Consider the following 18,697-nt stretch of genomic DNA (forward strand, 5'->3'; position numbering starts at 1 on the left):
CATACTAGGGATCTCTTTTAATGGTTAAAGCAAATAAGGATGATTACTGACCTCTCTCATCGCTTAGACTCTAGGCCGGGGTGGGGAATCTCAGGCCAAACGTGAACCTTCAGGTTTCACTGCCTGGCCTTCATAATAATAATAATAATTTATTATTTACACCCCACTCATCTGGCTGGGTTTCCCCAGCCACTCTGGGCGGCTTCCAACCGAATATTAAAAACAATACAGCATCAGACATTAACAACTTCCCTAAACAGGGCCGCCTTCAGTTGTCTTTTAAAAGTAAAATAGTTGTTTATTGCCTTGACATCTGCTGGGAGGGTGTTCCACAGGGCAGGCGCCACTACTGAGAAGGCCCTCTGCCTGGTTCCCTGTAACCTCACTTCTCGCAGCAAGGGAACCGCCAAAAGGCCTTCGGCGCTGGAACTCAGTGTCCAGGCTGGATGATGGGGGTGGAGACGCTCCTTCTGATATACAGGACCGAGGCTGTTTAGGGCTTTAAAGGTCAGCACCAACACTTTGAATCGTGCTCGGAAACGTACTGGGAACCAGTGAAGATCTTTCAGGAGCGGTGTTATGTGGTCCCGGCGACCACTCTCAATCACCAGTCTAGCTGCCACATTCTGGATTAATTGCAGTTTCCGAGTCACCTTCAAAGGTGGCCCCACGTAGAGTGCATTGCATTAGTTCAAGCGTGCGATAAAGCATGCACCACTGGCAAGACAGTCTGTGGGCTGGTAAACAGCTGCCCTGGACACAGAATTAACCTGCGCCTCCATGGACAGCTGTGAGTCCAAAATGACTCCCAGGCTGTGCACCTGGTCCTTCAGGGGCACAGTTACCCCATTCAGGATCAGGGAGTCCTCCCTTCCAGCCCACCCCCTGTCTTCCAATAACAGTACTTCTATCTTGTCATTATTCAAACTCAATCTGTTAGCCGCCAACCATCCTCCAACCGTCTCCAGACACTCACACAGGACCTTCACGCCCTTCACTGGTTCTGATTTAAAAGAGAGGTAGAACTTTCCCCTGGCTGCTCCCCTCACTGGCTCCTGCACTTTTCACCAGAAGCATCCAGATCTCACAGGCAGAACACGAGGATGAAAGAAGTAGCCTTATTCATCTAGCCTGGTGTTATGCATTCTGACAGGCATGGGCTCTCCAAGCTTTTAGGGGGAGAGTGGGCCTTCCACATCACCTGCTGGAGATGAGCCATATGTGGGCAAATTGTTCCCTGCAACTGAGCTATGGTGCCTTTTGAAAAGGTCCCGCATTGGGTTCCTGGAATCTCCCATTAAAAAAAATATTTGAGAGCGCTATAATTATAGGGCAATGGAACCAATGGCCTGACCTGGTCAGTATAAGTTGGCTTCACATTTCCCCATGGAAAAGGGGGAGGGGGCATGAAGATGGTCAGACAGGGCCTCTCCTGACCTGTGAGCTTCTCCGTCACATGTTGTTTAGCAGGTGTTGGTAGCCATCTGTCATGGATGCTTTGCATTGCAGGCAGTTGGACGAGAAGACCTTTGAGATCCAATTCTGCAATTCTGTGTGCCCCCTGTTCCCCCTCACTTGTGAACGGAGCCCTTTCTAGGTAGGGTCGGGAAAGACTCTGTGCCTGAAACTATGGAGAGCTGCTCCCACACCCCCATGAAGGACTGGGAGAGACCACTGCTTGAAACCCTGGGGAACCGCTACCAGTAAGTGCAGACTATTCTGAGCAACGTGAACCAGTTGGTCTGGCGTGGTATAAGGTCACTTCTAATGTTCCTAACTGAACTGGCTCTACATAACTACTAGCTAATGTTATTAGGGCGTACAAACAGCAAAGGCTGTTGAAGATGACTCTTAATTGCCCCTCTGTGGGACATCTTTCTTCCCTGAGTTAGGGAAACAACTCTAGCATTTAAAGAATTCACCAATAGTTCAGATCATCTACTGAGGACATAGTATAGTATTCCTAACCTATGACTTAGAATTATTTTGATTTAAATAACAACAACAATAATAATTACTACATGAGGCTTGTCTGTGTTTTTCCCTCTTTCTGTCTGTTTAAATAAACTTCGTTGATTTTGTAAAGCTGTTTATGTTTTGTTTATTGTTACAGTCCTATTGTTTTGGTGGGAAATTAATTGGAGATAAGTTAAGCGAAGAGGTTTATGTGAAATTGTTTTTGTTGTTTTTTTATAAAACAGCAAAACTGGGGTAAAATCCATGGTTTGGTGTTCAGGGCTTCGGCCCCACCTCTTATATGTACACAATTTCTTAGGTAAAATACTGAATTCTTTTTCTTTCTTTTTTGGTAAATTTATTTATTTGAGTTTTTCAAAACAATCAACATGCAGCACTTTATGAAGCTGGAAAGTGAGTGGCTCCTGTACAGAAATGCCACTGCCATTAGACATTTGACAGTGGAACAGAGTCTCTCAGGAGGTGAAGGAGTATCCTTCAATTGAGGTTTTGTCTGGGTGGGGGGGGGGGACAGGGACAGCCCTACAGTAAGGAAGCCTAAAGGTGATTGCAGGCAGTACTTTAACATCATGCGAGTCATTCAGACCCAGTTTTTATGGATGCCTCTGTGATTGGTGTGTTCGGCTGCCGCACATTCCATTCGGAAAATTGCAATGGCTCATCCATTTATTGCTCACAACAGGGCACAAAGCTTGACAAATGTTTTGGGGTTGGGCTGTTTTCTCCCCTTTCAGTCATTTCATCCCTGCTGTCCCACTCCCCTTTTCCATTCTGAGCACGTGCACAGGTATTTTTATACCTATGTGCGCACATTGTTATTTTATTTTTTTAAAAAAACACAGAAAAAGTTTGAGAGCAGAAGAGCAAATGTATTGTTCCTCTCCCATTCTCATAGTCCCAGGGAGGGTTAGTAGTTCAGGCGCAGCACACAAACTTTTTATGCAAGTGGTCCTGGACCTCTGCTTTGGAATCGTAGCATGAACTGAAAACAAGAATTCAAGAAAGCTCATGCAGTGGTAGCTCAGGTTAAGAACTTAATTCGTTCTGGAGGTCTGTTCTTGACCTGAAACTGTTCTTAACCTGAGGTACCACTTTAGCTAATGGGGCCTCCCGCTGCCGCTGTGCCGCCGCCGCACAATTTCTGTTCTCATCCTGAAGCAAAGTTCTTAACCCGAGGTACTATTTCTGGGTTAGCGGAGTCTGTAACCAGAAGCGTATGTAACCTGAAGTGTATGTAACCCGAGGTACCACTGTATTTTTCCTCACTATTCTGTGGTATGAAAAAACCATTCTGGATCATCTCAATGCAACATTTTGTGGCCAGGCAGGTAACTCTGGGAAGCCCATAAGTGACAACGACTATGGCATATTCCTATTGTGACTTATTAGCAACTTGTACTTAAAGGCACACTGCCTCTTAAGGCCGAAAGCTACATTTTCCTTGGAGTAAGACCAACTGAATTGAATGGGGCTTACCATTTCTATGTTCAGTAGAATCGTACAGGATTGCACTGCAAACTTCTGACACATTAGTTCTGAGTACTAATATAGCTGTCATCCTTTTTCTTTTTTCTGTTAGAGGTCCTCCTTAAACAGCAGAGCAACATGGCTATAGATAAGTTTTGTCCATAATAAATTTGTTGATCTGCAAGGTTGTAAGGGTTAAACCACAGAGCCTAGGGCTTGCCGATCAGAAGGTCGGCGGTTCAAATCCCCGCGACGGGATGAGCTCTTGTTGCTCGGTCCCTGCTCCTGCCAACCTAGCAGTTAGAAAGCACATCAAAGTGCAAGTAGATAAATAGGTGGAAAGGTAAACGGCGTTTCTGTGCGCTGCTCTGTTTCGCCAGAAGCGGCTTAGTCATGCTGGCCACATGACCTGGAAGCTGTACGCAGGCTCCCTCGGCCAGTAAAGCGAGATGAGTGCCGCAACCCCAGAGTCGTCCGCGACTGGACCTAATGGTCAGGGGTCCCTTTACCTTTAAGGCAGGGGTGGCGGAAAGTTTTTTTGCTTTGAGAGCCATTTTCCTTTTTGGGCAAACGTCTGTGGGCCAAGGATGAGTGAAGCCAGAGGTGAAAATGGGCAGACCACCAAATGCAAATATTACTTTTCTACACTTATACCTCTATTTGTGTCTTCCATCCAGGGAAGCAAGAGGCATGATCAGAGTTCAAGGACACATTCCAGCCAGGCAAAAGCACTCGGGATGCCTGGACATAGTCCCCAGGGCTAGAGAAAGGTCTGCAGGGCCACATTCAGCCCCTGAGGTTCCCTGTCCGTGTTTTAAGGTGACAGGACTTGTGGTTTTTGGGGGCAAGTATATGGTGCTGAATTCCCCTGAGATTTGTATATATTGAACAGGATTGGGGGAAGATCTAGAATTTAATGAGAAAACTATTTGCACACAACTCTTTCAGCCATTGCATGTGCATCAACTACATTTATCATCCCTGGAGTCTGAAGTGTGTATGAATTGACACACTCAAAACTTCCAGTCATCCAACTCCAGACAGAGGCTAACAATGGCTGAAAAGAAAACTATACAGAACAGGTATATTGAAAACCTTTAAAAAGAGAGAGGGAGAAACCAACAAACAAATATCAAAATCACCCCAATGCAATACAGATTTTACTAGCTGCACACAATATATCCGGGTGTTGTTTTTTTTGTTTGTTTTTTAGCAGCAGCTATTTTGCTTCTCTTGTTTGTAGGCACCAGCGCTCCAAAACAGGTGAATAAATATTTGGAACTTCTAAGGGGCCAACACCAACCTTTTGGATGCTCAGGCCCAGAGTCCATCAGATAAAACGTTGGAACATTAGTTCAGCACCCATATGTTCAGCAGTGGAGACTGGTGCCCACTGGGACTGGTAGCTGGAAGGCAAGGAGGCCAACACTAGGTGGAGCCAGAGCCCATGATTGGTGGAGACACCTAGTTCTGGTTTTGTCCCTATCTGCCCTACTGAGTTTTGGATAATCTTCTGGCTGTTGGAGAGTGAGGTGGGTTCTTCATCTGCCTCCAATGAATTTCAGCAACTAAACTAAATGTTAATATGGTGGAATCTAGCAATGACTTAATTTCTATCAAGGAATTTCAAGCATCTATCTATGAGGTCTGCTTTCCATGTGCAATGAATGGAATGTTGCCTAGAGATAAAAACCCCTGTATAGTTTCACTTTTTTTTTAATCTAGTAGCAGTTGATCTCCAGCATAAACTATTCACACAGTCTAAATTTATGAAGCTTTCATTCCAAACTCTTCTTCACGGACATCCTAAAGGTTCACGTGTAGATTTTCTGTTACGGAAACAGAGGGAATAGTGGACATTTCCTGCCGTGTTTGTATGGTTTCTCTCGTGTGTGTACCCTTCCGTGTTTCTTACAGTCAGAGCTAGAAATAAAGCTTTTCCCACATTCGTAACACTCATAAGGCTTTTCTCCTGTGTGGGTCCTCATGTGCTTCGTAAGGGAGGATCTGTGACTTAAGCTTTTCCCACACTCGGGGCACGAATACGGTTTCTCTCCAGTATGGGTTCTCTGGTGTGTGATAAGGTTTGATTTCAAATTGAAACTTTGCCCACAATCAGAGCATTTGTAGGGTTTCTCCCCTGTGTGGGTTCTCAGGTGTTTAGTGAGGGAGGATTTATCGCTGAAACTTTTCCTACAGATGGAGCACACATATGGCTTCTCACCAGTATGGATTCTCCTGTGTGTAATAAGGTTTGACTTCCAATTAAAGCTCTGTCCACATTCTGAGCAAGTATAGGGTTTCTCCCCTGTATGTAACCTTTTATGGTTTATGAATTGATAGCCTGTGCTAAAGCTTTTCCCACACTCAGAGCATTCATATGGCTTTTGCCCAGTGTGCTTTCTCTTGTGGATAACAAGGTCTCCTTTCTGATTAAAGCTTTTCCCACAGTCTGAGCATTTATGAGGTTTTTCTCCTGTGTGGGTCCTTCTGTGTGTAAGGAGATGTGATGCCTGACTGAAGCTTTGCCCACATTCTAAACACTTATACGGTTTCTCTCCCGTGTGGATCCTCTGGTGTTTACCAAGAATTTTCCTTTGACTGAAGCTTTGTCCACACTCCCCACACTTATATGGTTTCTCCCCCGTGTGGATTCTGACATGTGAAACCAGATTCCCTTTCTGACAGAAGCTTTGCCCGCACTCTGAACATTTATACGGTTTCTCTCCCGTGTGTATTCTTTTGTGTTTTGTGAGGTAAGACGTGGTATTGAAGCTTTTCCCACACTCGGAGCACTCGTATGGTTTTTCTCCAGTGTGGGTTCTCTCGTGAACAAGAAGGTCTGCTCTCCTGTTAGCAATTTTCCCACAGAATGTGCATGTGTACAGCATTTTCTGATTCTTAGTTAAGTCAACGTCCTGACAGAAGTTCTTTCCACACTCTGAGTCCATCTGTATTGCCTCATGCCTCAAGAATTTATCTTGGAAACTTCCTTTGCACGAGTCACTGTTACCTTCCTCACAAAGTAACCTGTATTCTGGCATTGTCCACTGACGGTACTCCTGCTTGGATTCTTGAACTGCAGGCATCTCGTCCACCTCGCCACCCAGGAAAAACACCCCTTTAGCTCTTTCCAAGGATATTCCACTGGTGTCAATTTGCTTAAGTGGAAAAGCCTCCTTTACGCTCTCCCACTCTTGGCCTACTGGAAGAAACAGAATAAGGGCATGAGTTAGAAAAAGTTTTCTCAAAGGAATAAAGTGAATTACCCAATCCTCCACTCTTAAGACTGAGTTTTTCCTTTAAGTGATGTAGCCAAAAAGCTACCATCCTCACATCAACAGGCTCAGGGAAACCCAAAGGTGTGCAGAAATACAAGCCTTGCAAATGTGTCCTGAATCTTCCAGCGTTCAGGTTTGTTGAATGTGCCTGAGTCATAGTGTTGAAAGAGAGGGAGAAAAACTTCCACCTTCAGAAGCATCTAGAAGTTTCCAAATAATACTAACTTTCGGATTCAAATCCTTACCCAGCAAGCTGGCCTCTTCACAACCCTCCTCCTTGACTTCCAGAGGAATTTGGCCCTTCACAGGATTTGAGATTAACTCGGGGTAATCAGCTGCCACGTCTTCAACGGATCCTGGTGGCATCTGAAATAGAAAGGGAGGTGGGGAGATACAAATTAGAAAGTAATTCTGATTTCTTGCAATCACCACTCCACCTAGCACTGAGGGAACAACCATGCAGGACAACCTTTGTGTGGCTGTGTCAAGTCCCTATAAAATGGAGTGGACAGAAATAGATTGATTGCACAATATAGATGGGCAGAAGGGGAAGGTTGAATAAATCCTGGTTGCAAAGCTTCCCAGAGTGGGCTAAATTACCTCTGGAGTCTCCATGGCTCTTTGGTCAGTGAATTCCTTGAAGTAGCTGCTGACTGTGTCCTCATCCTCCAGAATCTCTTCCTTCACTTTCACTGAAGAATCCAGGCTCTCTCGGCTGAGGCCTAGCAGGGTGCTAGACATGTCCCCTCCTCTGTGCTCCAGGCCGCCCTCAGCTCCTTCAAAGGAGACCTGGAATCCCTCAGCGCCCTCTCCTGAGGTGGGCTTAGGCAGCCGTTGAGTTTTCCTCTGGGACTGAGGGGCCGGCATGGTCTCCATGAATCCCGGCCACTGGCCTTCCCAGCCCTGCTCATTCGGTTCTTGCTTAACGGGCTGTGGAGCAGCCCCCATCCGAAACTCCCTGGTGGCTCCCATTTGGCAGATGTGGGGTTTGCCTCTTCCTGCATCCAATCGCTCGCCTGGTCCAGGTCCTGGTGGTTCATGCACTTCCATTTTTTATTCTCACTGAAGCTCCTGGACTAGAAAAGAGTTTGTATTAAAAAATGCAGATGCTCGGGTGGGGATTGAACCTGGAAACATCTGCCTGCAAGGCAGGTGCTCTGAGTTGCTGTGCTCCCCCTAGATCAAGAGAGCCACAGGTTCCCCACCCAATAATAATAATAATTTATTTATACCCTACCCATCTGGCTGGGCTTCCCCAGCCACTCTGGGCAGCTTCCAAAAAAATATTAAAATACTGTAATACATCAAACATTAAAAGCTTCCCTAAACATAAGCTTAAGGCTGACACTTGGTTAGAGGAACCTTGTTTTCTCTCCAGTGTTTTTGCATCTCTTAGCCCTGCTCCTTTCCCAGTTCAAACAGGGCGCATTGGTGCACAGACAACCCGCAAGATCTGGGTACTTTGCATGTCTTCTCCCTGTTTGCAACCCTGACCGGCCAATTGCAATCCCGTCCCTTCTCTGCAGTTTCTCTCCCTCTTTCGCCTCCCAGCTGATCTCTGCCTTTCCGCTTCATCCCCTATTCAACTTACCTCTCGCTACTGTCTCCAGTGCTGGCGATTCAGATCCCTGGAGCCAAAGTCTCCTAAGGCAAAATATCCCCCCCCCCGCCCCCAGCTATTTATTGCACCAAAGCTATGGGGATGGGCAGGAACAGGAAGTCAATGCCCCTCCAAGACGCACCCACCCCCTTGCCTATCTAGGAACGGGAGAGTTGTCAGTTTAACTCTTCCCTTCGACACAAAGATTATTGGAGGCATTGTACACCTTTTATTAATGGGTAGTGGGGAGCAGAAGTTTTAGACTAACGCCTTTTGATTCATAATAATTGTATCCTCTCCCTTAGCCTCCATCTCTCCCTACTTCTGTATCTGTAGGCGTGTTGCTATTGTTTACTTATTTAATTTGCACACGGTTTTGTACAGCATCACATATCCCAGCAAATACCAACTTAAAAAAATACATCGCAAAGTCTCAGTGTCGTGTGTCCACATGTTGCATTCAAGGGATGCACAACCAGTGTACTTGGTAATACAAGAGGAGTGTTCACATGTTACATTCTATGAGTGCACAATCTGTACAGTATACCTCTCTGTACACAAGTATTTGACACGCGTAGAGTTGCTAACGTGTAGCGTTTCACAAGTCACAGCCTGGACACCTGTGTATGCAGCAACTGTGATAGGCAGGTCAACAAGGGTTCACTCTTTCACAAGAGCACCTGCACATATGCAGAGACAGTGTGCACCAGTGTTCAGTGTAATGTGCGAACAAGCCTTCTGTAAATCAGGGATACACCTGCTCCTTCTGTAAAGCTCTCACACTCTTTGTAAGGCTGTAATTTGGAGCGTGATTATAAGATACCAACTAGCGAGTTCAATACTGGGTTTAAGTTTGTACGTAACCCGGGAGGCCGGGTGTTCTTAAAGGCTGCTTTGAATAATACAGTACTGAACAAAACAAGGAACCATAAATATATTGCACAGTCGGGGAACTCAGAAGAGACAGTACCAATTTGTGGGTGTCTGCAGAGGAGCTTCAATGGGCATACACTTACCTAGGAGTAAATCCCATTGAACTTAATGGGACTTAACGACTGAGTAGACAAGCACAGGTTGGGATTGCAATGTGGTCCTTTTGCTGGACAGGAAACACCTAATCAGACAGATGGCGCTCATTCCCCCCCCCTTTTTTTTTTTGCAAAATTGCGAGTTCCCGAATGTTTTCCCCGAATGAGTTTTCCGAAAGTCTGTTTGACTTTCCAACATTAATGATCTGGGGGCGGGGGACACACCAATGAACTCCAGCGTTTGTTGCGAGGCACTGAAAGAGTTAAAGGGCACTGAACGAGGATGCCTAGAGTGGCCGTGTGTGTGTGTGTGTGTGTGTGTGTGACAAATTGGGGGAGAATTGAGGAAAGCAAAGCCACTTTACCCTCCTCCTTTCTTTTTTAATTGAAAAACAAATCCCTCCCCCTTTTGGATTTCTTATCCTTGGAGCCATTAGGGGGCTGCTGCCAAGGGCGAGCAATGCAAAGCCGGCCTGAAGCAGGTGAGTCCAAGGAAGGAGGGCAGGGGGAGTGGATTGAGCGGAATCTAGCAGAAGGGGATCTGTTGGGAGAGCAAGCAGAGGGTGAGAGATGAGACTCTTCAGCAAGTGCCCTCGGGCTCAGTGGAGATCAGGGCTTCTACCTCTCACCAAGGGCGCCAGATCAGCTAGGAAGGACCACTGATATTGGTTGTGAATGGGTGCTGTGCTAATCACAAATTGTATTTATTTATTATCATAATCTTATTTATTTATTATCATAATCTTCATCATACCTTCAGGATCACCGCATCGAATATGTGCTGGTTCAGACACTAGGATCCGCAGAACTGGCAATGTTAACAGGTGCCACACATACTCCTTCTGCAGCTGTAAGAAATTTATCCTTTAGTGTGGCAGGGGCAACATGTTGGAGATCCCTGCCTGTCTGCCTGTTAATTATTATTATTATTATTATTATTATTATTATTATTACCTCACCCACCTGGCTGGGTTTTCCCCAGCCACTCTGGGCGATTCTCAACAGAATTACCAAAAACACGATAAAACATCAAACATTAAAAACTTCCCTAAACAAGACTGCCTCTAGTTATCTTCTAAAAGTCAGATTCTGTTGTCATAAGGCAGGCCGCCTTCGCTGTGCTCTTTGCAGCACCTGCTTAAAAACATTTTTGTTTAGGCAAACCTATCCAGACACACAGATGCTGGCATGTTTTAATATCTTTCACTGTTGGTTTCTATCTTTGTTTAAATGTTATTAGCTGTTTTTATTGTTAATTTTAATATTTACTGTAAGCAGAGGTTTTATCCCAGCCTCTTGCTGTAGAGCAAGGTTTCCCAATCTTGGGTCTCCAACTGTTTTTGAACTTACAACTCCCATCATTCCTACCTAGCAGGACCAGTGGTCAGGGATGATAGGAATTGTAGTTCAAAAATAGCTGGAGGCCCAACTTCGGGAAACACTTCTGTAGAGCATGAAACTCTTAACGCCTGGAACCCTGGAGAGCAGCTGACAGTCTGACTTGGCATAAGGCAGCTTCCTGTATAAACCAGGGGCCCTTCAGACATTGTTGAACGCAGTTCCCATCAGGCCCCAGCCAACAAGGCCAACAACCAAGGATGATGGGAATTGTAGTCCAGCAATATCTGCAGGGTCACATGTTCCCCATCCATGAGTCATGGATGGTAGATAGCACATATGCTATATTTTTTATTAATAAAATGTGTCTATTAGGGGAGAGTAAACATGCCCAGTTTTCATCGCCTGTTGCTTATTGGCATTGCTTTTGTTTTCCAGGAATAAAAATGGAGGAGCAAGACCTGAAAATGGAGGAGCAAGACCCACAGGGCTGGGAATCTCAGCGGCAGAAGGTTTTGCCACTGCAGATGCAGGCCCCATTTTCAGGGTGGAAAAGCTTGCAGGTGCCTCAACAGGTGTCCATGGGAGTTCATAAGGATACCCAGGTCTCTTTCAGCAGGTGGCCTAGTAGAAGGGAAGATTCTCCTGTGGAAGTGAAGGAAGAGATTCTGGATGAGGATGCCGCCAGCTTGGAGATGCGGCGCCAAAGCTTCAGGCAGTTCTGCTACCTGGAGACTGACGGCCCTCGAGACGTGTGCAATCATCTCCAGGAACTCTGCTATCGGTGGCTGAAGCCAGACAGACACACCAAGGAGCAGATTGTGGACCTGGTGGTTCTGGAGCAGTTCCTGACCATCCTGCCCCAGGAGATGCAGAGCTGGGTCTGGGAACGTGGTCCAGGGAACTGCACGGAGGCTGTGGCTCAGGCGGAGGATTTCTTGATGAAGATCCACCGGGATGCCATGAGAACAGAACAAGAGGTGAGGGTTTTGCATGCTGTTCACCTTAATGCACCTGTGGAGGGCAGTGGCAGCATAAAAAGAGACCTGTGGTGTCAGGACAAAGGTCCATCCATTCTGCTTTGCATGCAAATGGTCCCGGGTTCAGGCCTCGGCATCTGTAGGGCTGGGAGAGTCTCTCACTGAAAATCCTGAAGAGCTGTTGCCAGTCAGTGTCGTAGACGATAGAGCCAATAACCTAAAAACCCAATAACCACCCTGTGGGGATGTTGAGGAAAGTAGAAGAGGATATGCTCTACATGGGGCTACCTTGAAGGTGACCCAGAAACTGCAATTAATCCAGAATGCGGCAGCTAGACTGGTGACTGGGAATGGCTGCCGGGACAACTTAACACCAGTCCTGAGAGATCTGCATTGGCTCCCAGTACGTTTCCGAGCACAATTCAAAGTGTTGGCACTGACCTTTAAAGCCCTGAAGGGTCTAGGTCCAGTATACCTGAGGGAACGTCTCCACCCCCATCGTTCAGCCCGGACACTGAGATCCAGCACCGAGGGCCTTCTAGCAGTTCCCTCATTGCGAGAAGTGAGGTTACAGGGAACCAGACAGAGGGCCTTCTTGGTAGTGGCGCCTGCCTTGTGGAACGCCCTCCCTTCAGATGTGAAGGAAATAAGCAGCTATCTTATCTTTAAAAGACATCTGAAGGCAGCCGTGTTTAGGGAAGTTTTTCATATTTAATGCTGTATTGTTTTTAAAACTCAATTGGAAGCCGCCCAGAGTGGCTGGGGAAACTCAGCCAGATGGGTGGGGTATAAATTTATTATTATTATTATTATTATTATTATTATTATTATTATTATTATTATTAAATATTATCCCTCCTCACTCATGCTAGTGAGCAAGCAGCAGAGCACATTCCCTTGCACATTGCTGGAAGCAAGTTGATGGATTCGTTAGCATCATTTAAGTTGAGCAATCCAGTCTGACATGTCCAGTCTGGATTGGTCCTGGTAAGTTTCCCCTCTTTATTTCCCTCTTAAAATAATAATAACATGACAGTCGTGTTTAAAAGTAAGAGTAAAGTTTACTTACATTCACTTCACAGTATTGTCCTGAAGGCAGGCTTTATCTTGTGGTTACAGTTACATTTGTAGAGAGAAGTCTGAGCTAGCCCTCAGACTTTCTACCTTGTGGCTTCATCCTCTGTAAGGATGAGCCGTGTGCTGCTGGCTAAGAGCCAGAAGAGAGGAAGATGGCAAAAGAGCAGAAGAGGAAGATTGCTGCATGACTAGCCCTTTTTATAGGGTCTGCTAGGGTCACGCCCATCTATTTGGTCACACACACACACAAACACACATACACGGAGGATGCTCCAGAGCTGGTATGACAGGAAGTCCTCCCTGTCTGGAGCCACATTTCCCTGTGTGTCCACTCTAGCCAACAGGAAATGTTGTATTTGACTGCTTCAGTGATGATACATCCAACACGCCCACCTCCCCAACTCATTTTAAAAGAGCATTGGATGTCAAACAGCCAAAGCCCTGGTTAAATAGGAACATTTTTGCCTGGTGCCTACAGGTGTATAATGCAGGTGCCAGACAAACCTCCCTGGGGAGAGCATTCAACAGATGGGGAGCGACCGCCGAAAAGGCCCCTTCTTGTGTTGCCACCTTCCAGGCCTCACATGGAGGAGGCACACAAAGAAGGCCCTCAGAAGATGATCTTAAGGTCTAGGAAAGTTCATATGGAAAGAGGCAGTCCTTGAGGTATTGTGGTTGGATTGCACCTTGTACCCAGAGGCGTCTTTCCCATAGCGCTTAGTGGTGCGTCGCGCCAGGGTGCCAGCCTCTTTGGGGTGCCCCAGCAAGTGGGGGAGCTGCGCAGCTTTGCTGGGGCCTCCCCTTTCCCTGCATACCCGCCAACTGCACCCCGCCAACCATATGGCTGGCTGGCACGCAACTTCCCTCCCAAGCCTCTGCGGGGATCACTCTCCTCCCGAGGAGGCTTGGAAGGGAATTTTTATTTGTTTATTTATTTATTTATTTATTTATTTATTTATTTATTTATACCCCGCCCATCTGGCTGGGCTTCCCCAGCCACTCGGGGCGGCTTCCAACAAAATGTTAAAATACTGTAATACATCAAACATTAAAAGCTTCCCTAAACAGTGCTGCCTTCAGATGTCTTCTAAAAGTCTGGTAGTTGTTGTTCTATTTGACATCTGGTGGGAGGGCATTCCACAGGGAGGGCACCACTACCAAGAAGACCCTCTGCCTGGTTCCCTGTAACTTGGCTTCTCGCAGTGAGGGAACCGCCAGAAGGCCCTCGGCGCTGGACCTCCGTGTCCGGGCAGAACGATGTGGGTGGAGACGCTCCTTCAGATATACTGGACCGAGGCAGTTTAGGGCTTTAAAGGTCAGCACCAACACTTTGAATTGTGCTCAGAAACATACTGGGAGCCAACATAGGTCTTTCAAGACCGGTGTTATGTGGTCTCGGTGGCTGCTCCCAAGCCTCTGCAGCGATCGCTCTCCCACAGTGGCATGGGGGAGAGTTACACCCCCCGATGGCTGGCAGTGCACAGCTACGGCCACCCCAACACTATCCGTGGTAATTTGGGGGCGCTGGGTGAATATTTGCACCCCGGCGCCGCATCTGCTAAAGACGGCCCTGCTTGCACCTCTCCTTCCGGCAACTTCTGCAGCCAAGCTGGTGCCAGATGTATTGTTCTGCTTTCCTTTGGACCACATCAGCAAGGTTGAGAGGGTTTTTTTGTCCTCTGGGTATCCCAGGACCTCCATGTACACCACCCAGGCTTGTGCTCCAGGCATGTAGCTCTAGTGTCAGTTATGCAGCAAAAACAACACGGGAGGCTGTGGTTTCACTGAATACGCCACTGTTTCTTGAGAAAGGCAGATGCCAACATCAGAGACTTCCGGAAAGGTCTAGCCCAAGATTTCTTTGAAGAAAGTCTGTATAAAGGTTAGCAAATAAATATTTAGCACATTGTCACTTAGCTCAGGTCTGCCTACACAGATTGACAGTTGCTCTCCTGGGTATTGAATTAGGGACCTTCTGCTCTGCCTCTGAGCTGTGACCCCTGACAAGAGGATCCTGAACTGTGTGCCTCTTCCTGTTCCAGGTCCCTGGCCTTTCAGAAGAAGGGCCTGTTAACTTGCCCACGTTGGAGCAGAATTCATCAACCACCATGGAAATCCATCTCTTGCTGGAAGCCAAGCAAGAGAGCGATGATGGGGAGACCAAGTTGGTGGGTAAGGATTTTATTATGGCTAAATGTTAACGAGTTTCTTTTCCTGAGGTTGTTTCTGTCATTCCCTGCTCTTTGACGGAATTATTGGCTGTCCTGCACAGAAACCTCTTTCTGTGGGCCTGTTTAGGGAACAGCCCTGTATTGGGAAGATTTTTAATGTTTTATTTTATATATATATATGTTGGCATTGGCAACCCAGTCAGATGGATGGATGTAATAAATTTATTATTGTTGTTGTTGTTGTTGTTATTTGACCACTGGCTCCGTTCAGGTTTCATGCCACACAATAGTTTGCACTAACTATGGCTTAGAACCCAAACCACAATTTCAGCTGCCAGCAAGGAAACCATGGCTTAGAGCTGATTCTCCACCGTAGTTTTGGGACTACAAAACATGGACTTTTCAGCTCAGGACTATAACTCCCATCAGCCCCAGCCAACACAGCTGGTTAATGGGAGTTGTAGCCCACAACAGCTTGGAGTACCAGGTTGGTGAAGAACCCTGGCAGAGCAGAAAAGGGGTCACGTAAATGGAGCCAGTTCCTCTGAGGAGCACTTGAGAGGGTCACAGAGGGCTGGGGAGGGGTCTGTGGGTAGGGGAAGAATGAGGAGAGTCATGAGAACCAGATAAAGAAGGCCACAGGCCGGAGTCATAGAATCATAGAATCATAGAGTTGGAAGAGACCACAAGGGCCATCGAGTCCAACCCCCTGCCAAGCAGGAAACATCATCAGAGCACTCCTGACATATGGTTGCTAAGCCTCTGCTTAAAGACCTCCAAAGAAGGAGACTCCACCACACTCCTTGGCAGCAAATTCCACTGTCGAACAGCTCTTACTGTCAGGAAGTTCTTCCTAATGTTTAGGTGGAATCTTCTTTCTTGTAGTTTGGATCCATTGCTCCGTGTCCGTTTCTCTGGAGCAGCAGAAAACAACCTTTCTCCCTCCTCTATGTGACATCCTTTTATATATTTGAACATGGCTATCATATCACCCCTTAACCTCCTCTTCTCCAGGCTAAACATGCCCAGCTCCCTTAGCCGTTCCTCATAAGGCATCGTTTCCAGACCTTTGACCATTTTGGTTGCCCTCCTCTGGACACATTCCAGTTTGTCAGTGTCCTTCTTGAACTGTGGTGCCCAGAACTGGAGTCGCTCCACTCCTCCTAAAACCAATACACCACATTAGCTATCCTGTACAGTGGTACCTCGGGTTACATACACTTCAGGTTACAGACTCCGCTAACCCAGAAATAGTACCTCAGGTTAAGAACTTTGCTTCAGGATGAGAACAGAAATCGTTCTCTGGTGGCGCAGCGGCAGCGGGAGGCCCCATTAGCTAAAGTGGTGCTTCAGGTTAAGAACAATTTCAGGTTAAGAACGGACCTCCGGAACAAATTAAGTACTTAACCCGAGGTACCACTGTATTATTATTGAGGCAATATGTAAGGTAAGAAGAGGTAACTTAGGTTGTTTTTCGATGTCTTCCAGCAGGTGATATGCAAGTGAGGATGAAGGAGGAGGATCCTGAGCTGGAAAGACTTGACTGCATGAACGTTGACACAACATCCTTGAAAAGTGCAGAAAGCCTATCCCTCCAGGCCACTGAGGAGGAAGTGAGGGATATAGGTCAGCAAAGACCCATACATCACCAGGAAGTCCATCTGGGAACAGCAGCAGAAAACACTGTTCATCCCAGGGAATGTGATGAAAGGCCCTTCCAAGGGAGGGTTCATGGGTGTAAGAGAGAAAAGATGTCCTCTGACACTGGGAAAAGCCTCTCCCAGAACTTGGTCCTTCTCAATCGTCAAAGGATGCAGAAGGGAGAAAAGCCCTTCAAATGCTCATACTGTGGGAAAATCTCAAACGGAAGGACGAACCTGATGATACATGAGAGGACCCACACGGGGGAGAGGCCCTACGAGTGCTCAGAGTGCGGGAAAAGCTTCAGCACCACCTCGAACCTCATAAACCACAAGAGGGTACACACGGGGGAGAAACCATACACATGCTTGGCTTGTGGACAAAGCTTCAGCCATAATGCGTCCCTGATAAGACACAGGAGGACCCATACGGGGGAGAAGCCGTATGAGTGCTCAGACTGCGGGAAAAGCTTCATTCAGAAAGGAGAACTGATTGCGCACAAGAGGACCCACACTGGGGAGAAACCGTACGAGTGTGCCGAGTGCGGAAGAAGCTTCAGCACCAGCTCTCACCTGATAAGGCATAAGAGAGTCCACATGAAGCGATGGAACTGCGTAGACTGCGGCAAGGGCTTCCATCAGAAACTCAGCCTTATGAAGCACAAGGGGACCTACACTGAGGAGAAATAATAAAAGTACAGAGCAAGGATGAGGGAACCTGTGGTTCTCCAGATGTTTGGGACTCCCATCAGTCTAAGCTAGCATGACCCAATGTTTGGGAATGATGGGAGTTGTAGTCCAGCAATATCTGGCGAGTCACAGATTGCCCAAGAATATGGGTAGAGGGCTTCAGGTAGAAATCCATATTGTCTTGTTTCCACGATGGAGGTGGACAGAGAGAGGCTGTGATCAGCAGCTCAGGAATAGCTTGGTCCTTACAGTTTCTAAAAACATACAAATAATGTGTGCAGACATAACTTTCCCAATCTTCTAACAGTGGTTGGAGATCACTATCATGGCACAGATTCACTCCCTGTCTCCTCTATAGTACACCCTGCTTCTTTCTCTCAGTGGACTTAACCATAGCTCAGGATTGTGTCTATCTGTAGCTCGTGTTAATCAGGATTTGCACACCTGCAGTAGCAGCAGCAAGACGCGTACACGTACAGTCAATTAAAAGTTGGTTTTACTCCAGAAAAACCATGCCACTTGTCTGGAGCTCTCTGCCCCCATGACTTATAGCTACCCTGATGACGACTCAACTAAATCCTCAGCGTTGTTTATCTTCCTCAGGAAACAATGCAAAAAAACGAAGCTCTTCTGTCGCTTTTGTGATGTCAATATCCCCTTTTCTTGTACCCCTCCTCTTCTGTGTTCTTGCACGCTGAGAGGTTTGCAAACTGGTTCGAACAAGCTATCGTCTGCTAAGTCCTGTGTTTCTCTGGGCTGTGAACTCCCCCCTGCCCTTTCCTCTGATCTTCCCATGACAAACCTCCCTTCGTCCCCTGGGCTGCCGTCCAAGTCTGGCAGCTGCTGCTGTTCACTTGCTGGCTCCAGCCTGGCACGTGCTCAAGATTCTGGTTGCAGTCTTGTCTGAAGATAACCATGGTTAGAATTAGTGCTGGTGTCGACGTAACACTGCACCATGGTTAGCTCTAAAAAAAAAAGGAGGGGACAAGAATTCTGGCGAAGGGGGAGGAGATTCGGGTGAATGGAGAGTCTGCGAGCACATATTTTGCACCCAAAGCATGGGAGAATGTTGCTGCTGGCACAGGCTGCTCTCTATGCACACCCTCCTGAACAGACCTCAAATATTTATATTATTTATTTACAATATTAACTGTCAATATAAAAAAATATGCTGTGATGGTGAACCATGTAAAATCAAGAATAAATTTGCCTTCGAAAATCCAAATGCAAATGATAAATCACTGTATCAGATTACTACTCTTAGATCCAAAGTGATAGGTCAACCCTCAAGACCAGTTTATTGGCTCTCATCCAGCTGTGCCTTGGCACCAATCCAGTTGTTGCACAGCCACACCTGATTCACATGTTATGAAGCAGAATTGGGTGCCATCAGGACGCTCCAAATCCTGTCTTGGTTGCTCCCAACTGGTTTGTATAAATCAGAGGTG

The 18,697-nt window shown here is 46.7% G+C and overlaps 2 protein-coding genes and 1 long non-coding RNA gene across 7 annotated transcripts; 1 reads left to right on the forward strand and 2 right to left on the reverse strand.

Moving 5' to 3' along the window:
* Positions 1–133: 133 nt before the first annotated feature.
* LOC309365417 lies at positions 134–1,640 on the reverse strand. Its single transcript, XR_014166124.1, has 2 exons — positions 1,528–1,640; positions 134–827 (listed from the first exon to the last, which is right to left on the reverse strand). It is a non-coding gene; the product is annotated as an uncharacterized lncRNA (long non-coding RNA).
* Positions 1,641–3,797: 2,157 nt separating this feature from the next.
* Positions 3,798–8,427, reverse strand: LOC309364573 (uncharacterized protein). 4 transcript variants are annotated; one of them, XR_014165856.1, is made up of 5 exons: positions 8,317–8,427; positions 7,326–7,801; positions 6,971–7,091; positions 4,465–6,649; positions 3,798–4,237 (listed from the first exon to the last, which is right to left on the reverse strand). XR_014165856.1 is itself a non-coding variant. In XM_081902170.1 (4 exons), exons 2-4 carry the CDS (start codon positions 7,773–7,775, stop codon positions 5,277–5,279), a joined length of 1,941 nt encoding a protein of 646 aa, XP_081758296.1. In that variant the 5' UTR covers positions 7,776–7,801; positions 8,317–8,427; the 3' UTR covers positions 3,798–5,276. The 4 variants fall into 4 exon arrangements, 3 of the variants coding, with proteins under 3 accessions (XP_081758296.1, XP_081758294.1, XP_081758295.1); XM_081902170.1 differs by having other exon boundaries at positions 3,798–6,646; XM_081902168.1 differs by having other exon boundaries at positions 3,798–6,649.
* Positions 8,428–9,632: 1,205 nt separating this feature from the next.
* Positions 9,633–18,468, forward strand: LOC309364776 (uncharacterized protein). Of its 2 annotated transcripts, none has more exons than XM_081902675.1 (4): positions 9,633–9,835; positions 11,130–11,671; positions 14,791–14,920; positions 16,411–18,468. In XM_081902675.1, exons 1-4 carry the CDS (start codon positions 9,814–9,816, stop codon positions 17,247–17,249), a joined length of 1,533 nt encoding a protein of 510 aa, XP_081758801.1. In that variant the 5' UTR covers positions 9,633–9,813; the 3' UTR covers positions 17,250–18,468. The 2 variants fall into 2 exon arrangements, with proteins under 2 accessions (XP_081758801.1, XP_081758800.1); XM_081902674.1 differs by having other exon boundaries at positions 9,637–9,835; positions 16,408–18,468.
* Positions 18,469–18,697: the final 229 nt, after the last annotated feature.

The sequence above is a fragment of the Podarcis melisellensis genome (genome assembly GCF_964234715.1).
Source record: "Podarcis melisellensis genome assembly, chromosome: 2".
Lineage (NCBI taxonomy): Eukaryota > Metazoa > Chordata > Lepidosauria > Squamata > Lacertidae > Podarcis > Podarcis melisellensis.

Coding starts and splice junctions, on each gene's coding strand:
- LOC309364573 (XM_081902168.1), bottom strand. CDS start 7,775: ATGGAAGTGCATGAACCACCAGGACCTGGACCAGGCGAGCGATTGGAT. Junction 7,092..7,325: donor GAGCCATGGAGACTCCAGAG/GTAATTTAGCCC, acceptor TTTCTATTTCAG/ATGCCACCAGGATCCGTTGA. Junction 6,650..6,970: donor TGAAGAGGCCAGCTTGCTGG/GTAAGGATTTGA, acceptor TGTTTCTTCCAG/TAGGCCAAGAGTGGGAGAGC.
- LOC309364776 (XM_081902674.1), top strand. CDS start 9,814: ATGCAAAGCCGGCCTGAAGCAG. Junction 9,836..11,129: donor GCAAAGCCGGCCTGAAGCAG/GTGAGTCCAAGG, acceptor TTTGTTTTCCAG/GAATAAAAATGGAGGAGCAA. Junction 11,672..14,790: donor CCATGAGAACAGAACAAGAG/GTGAGGGTTTTG, acceptor TTCCTGTTCCAG/GTCCCTGGCCTTTCAGAAGA.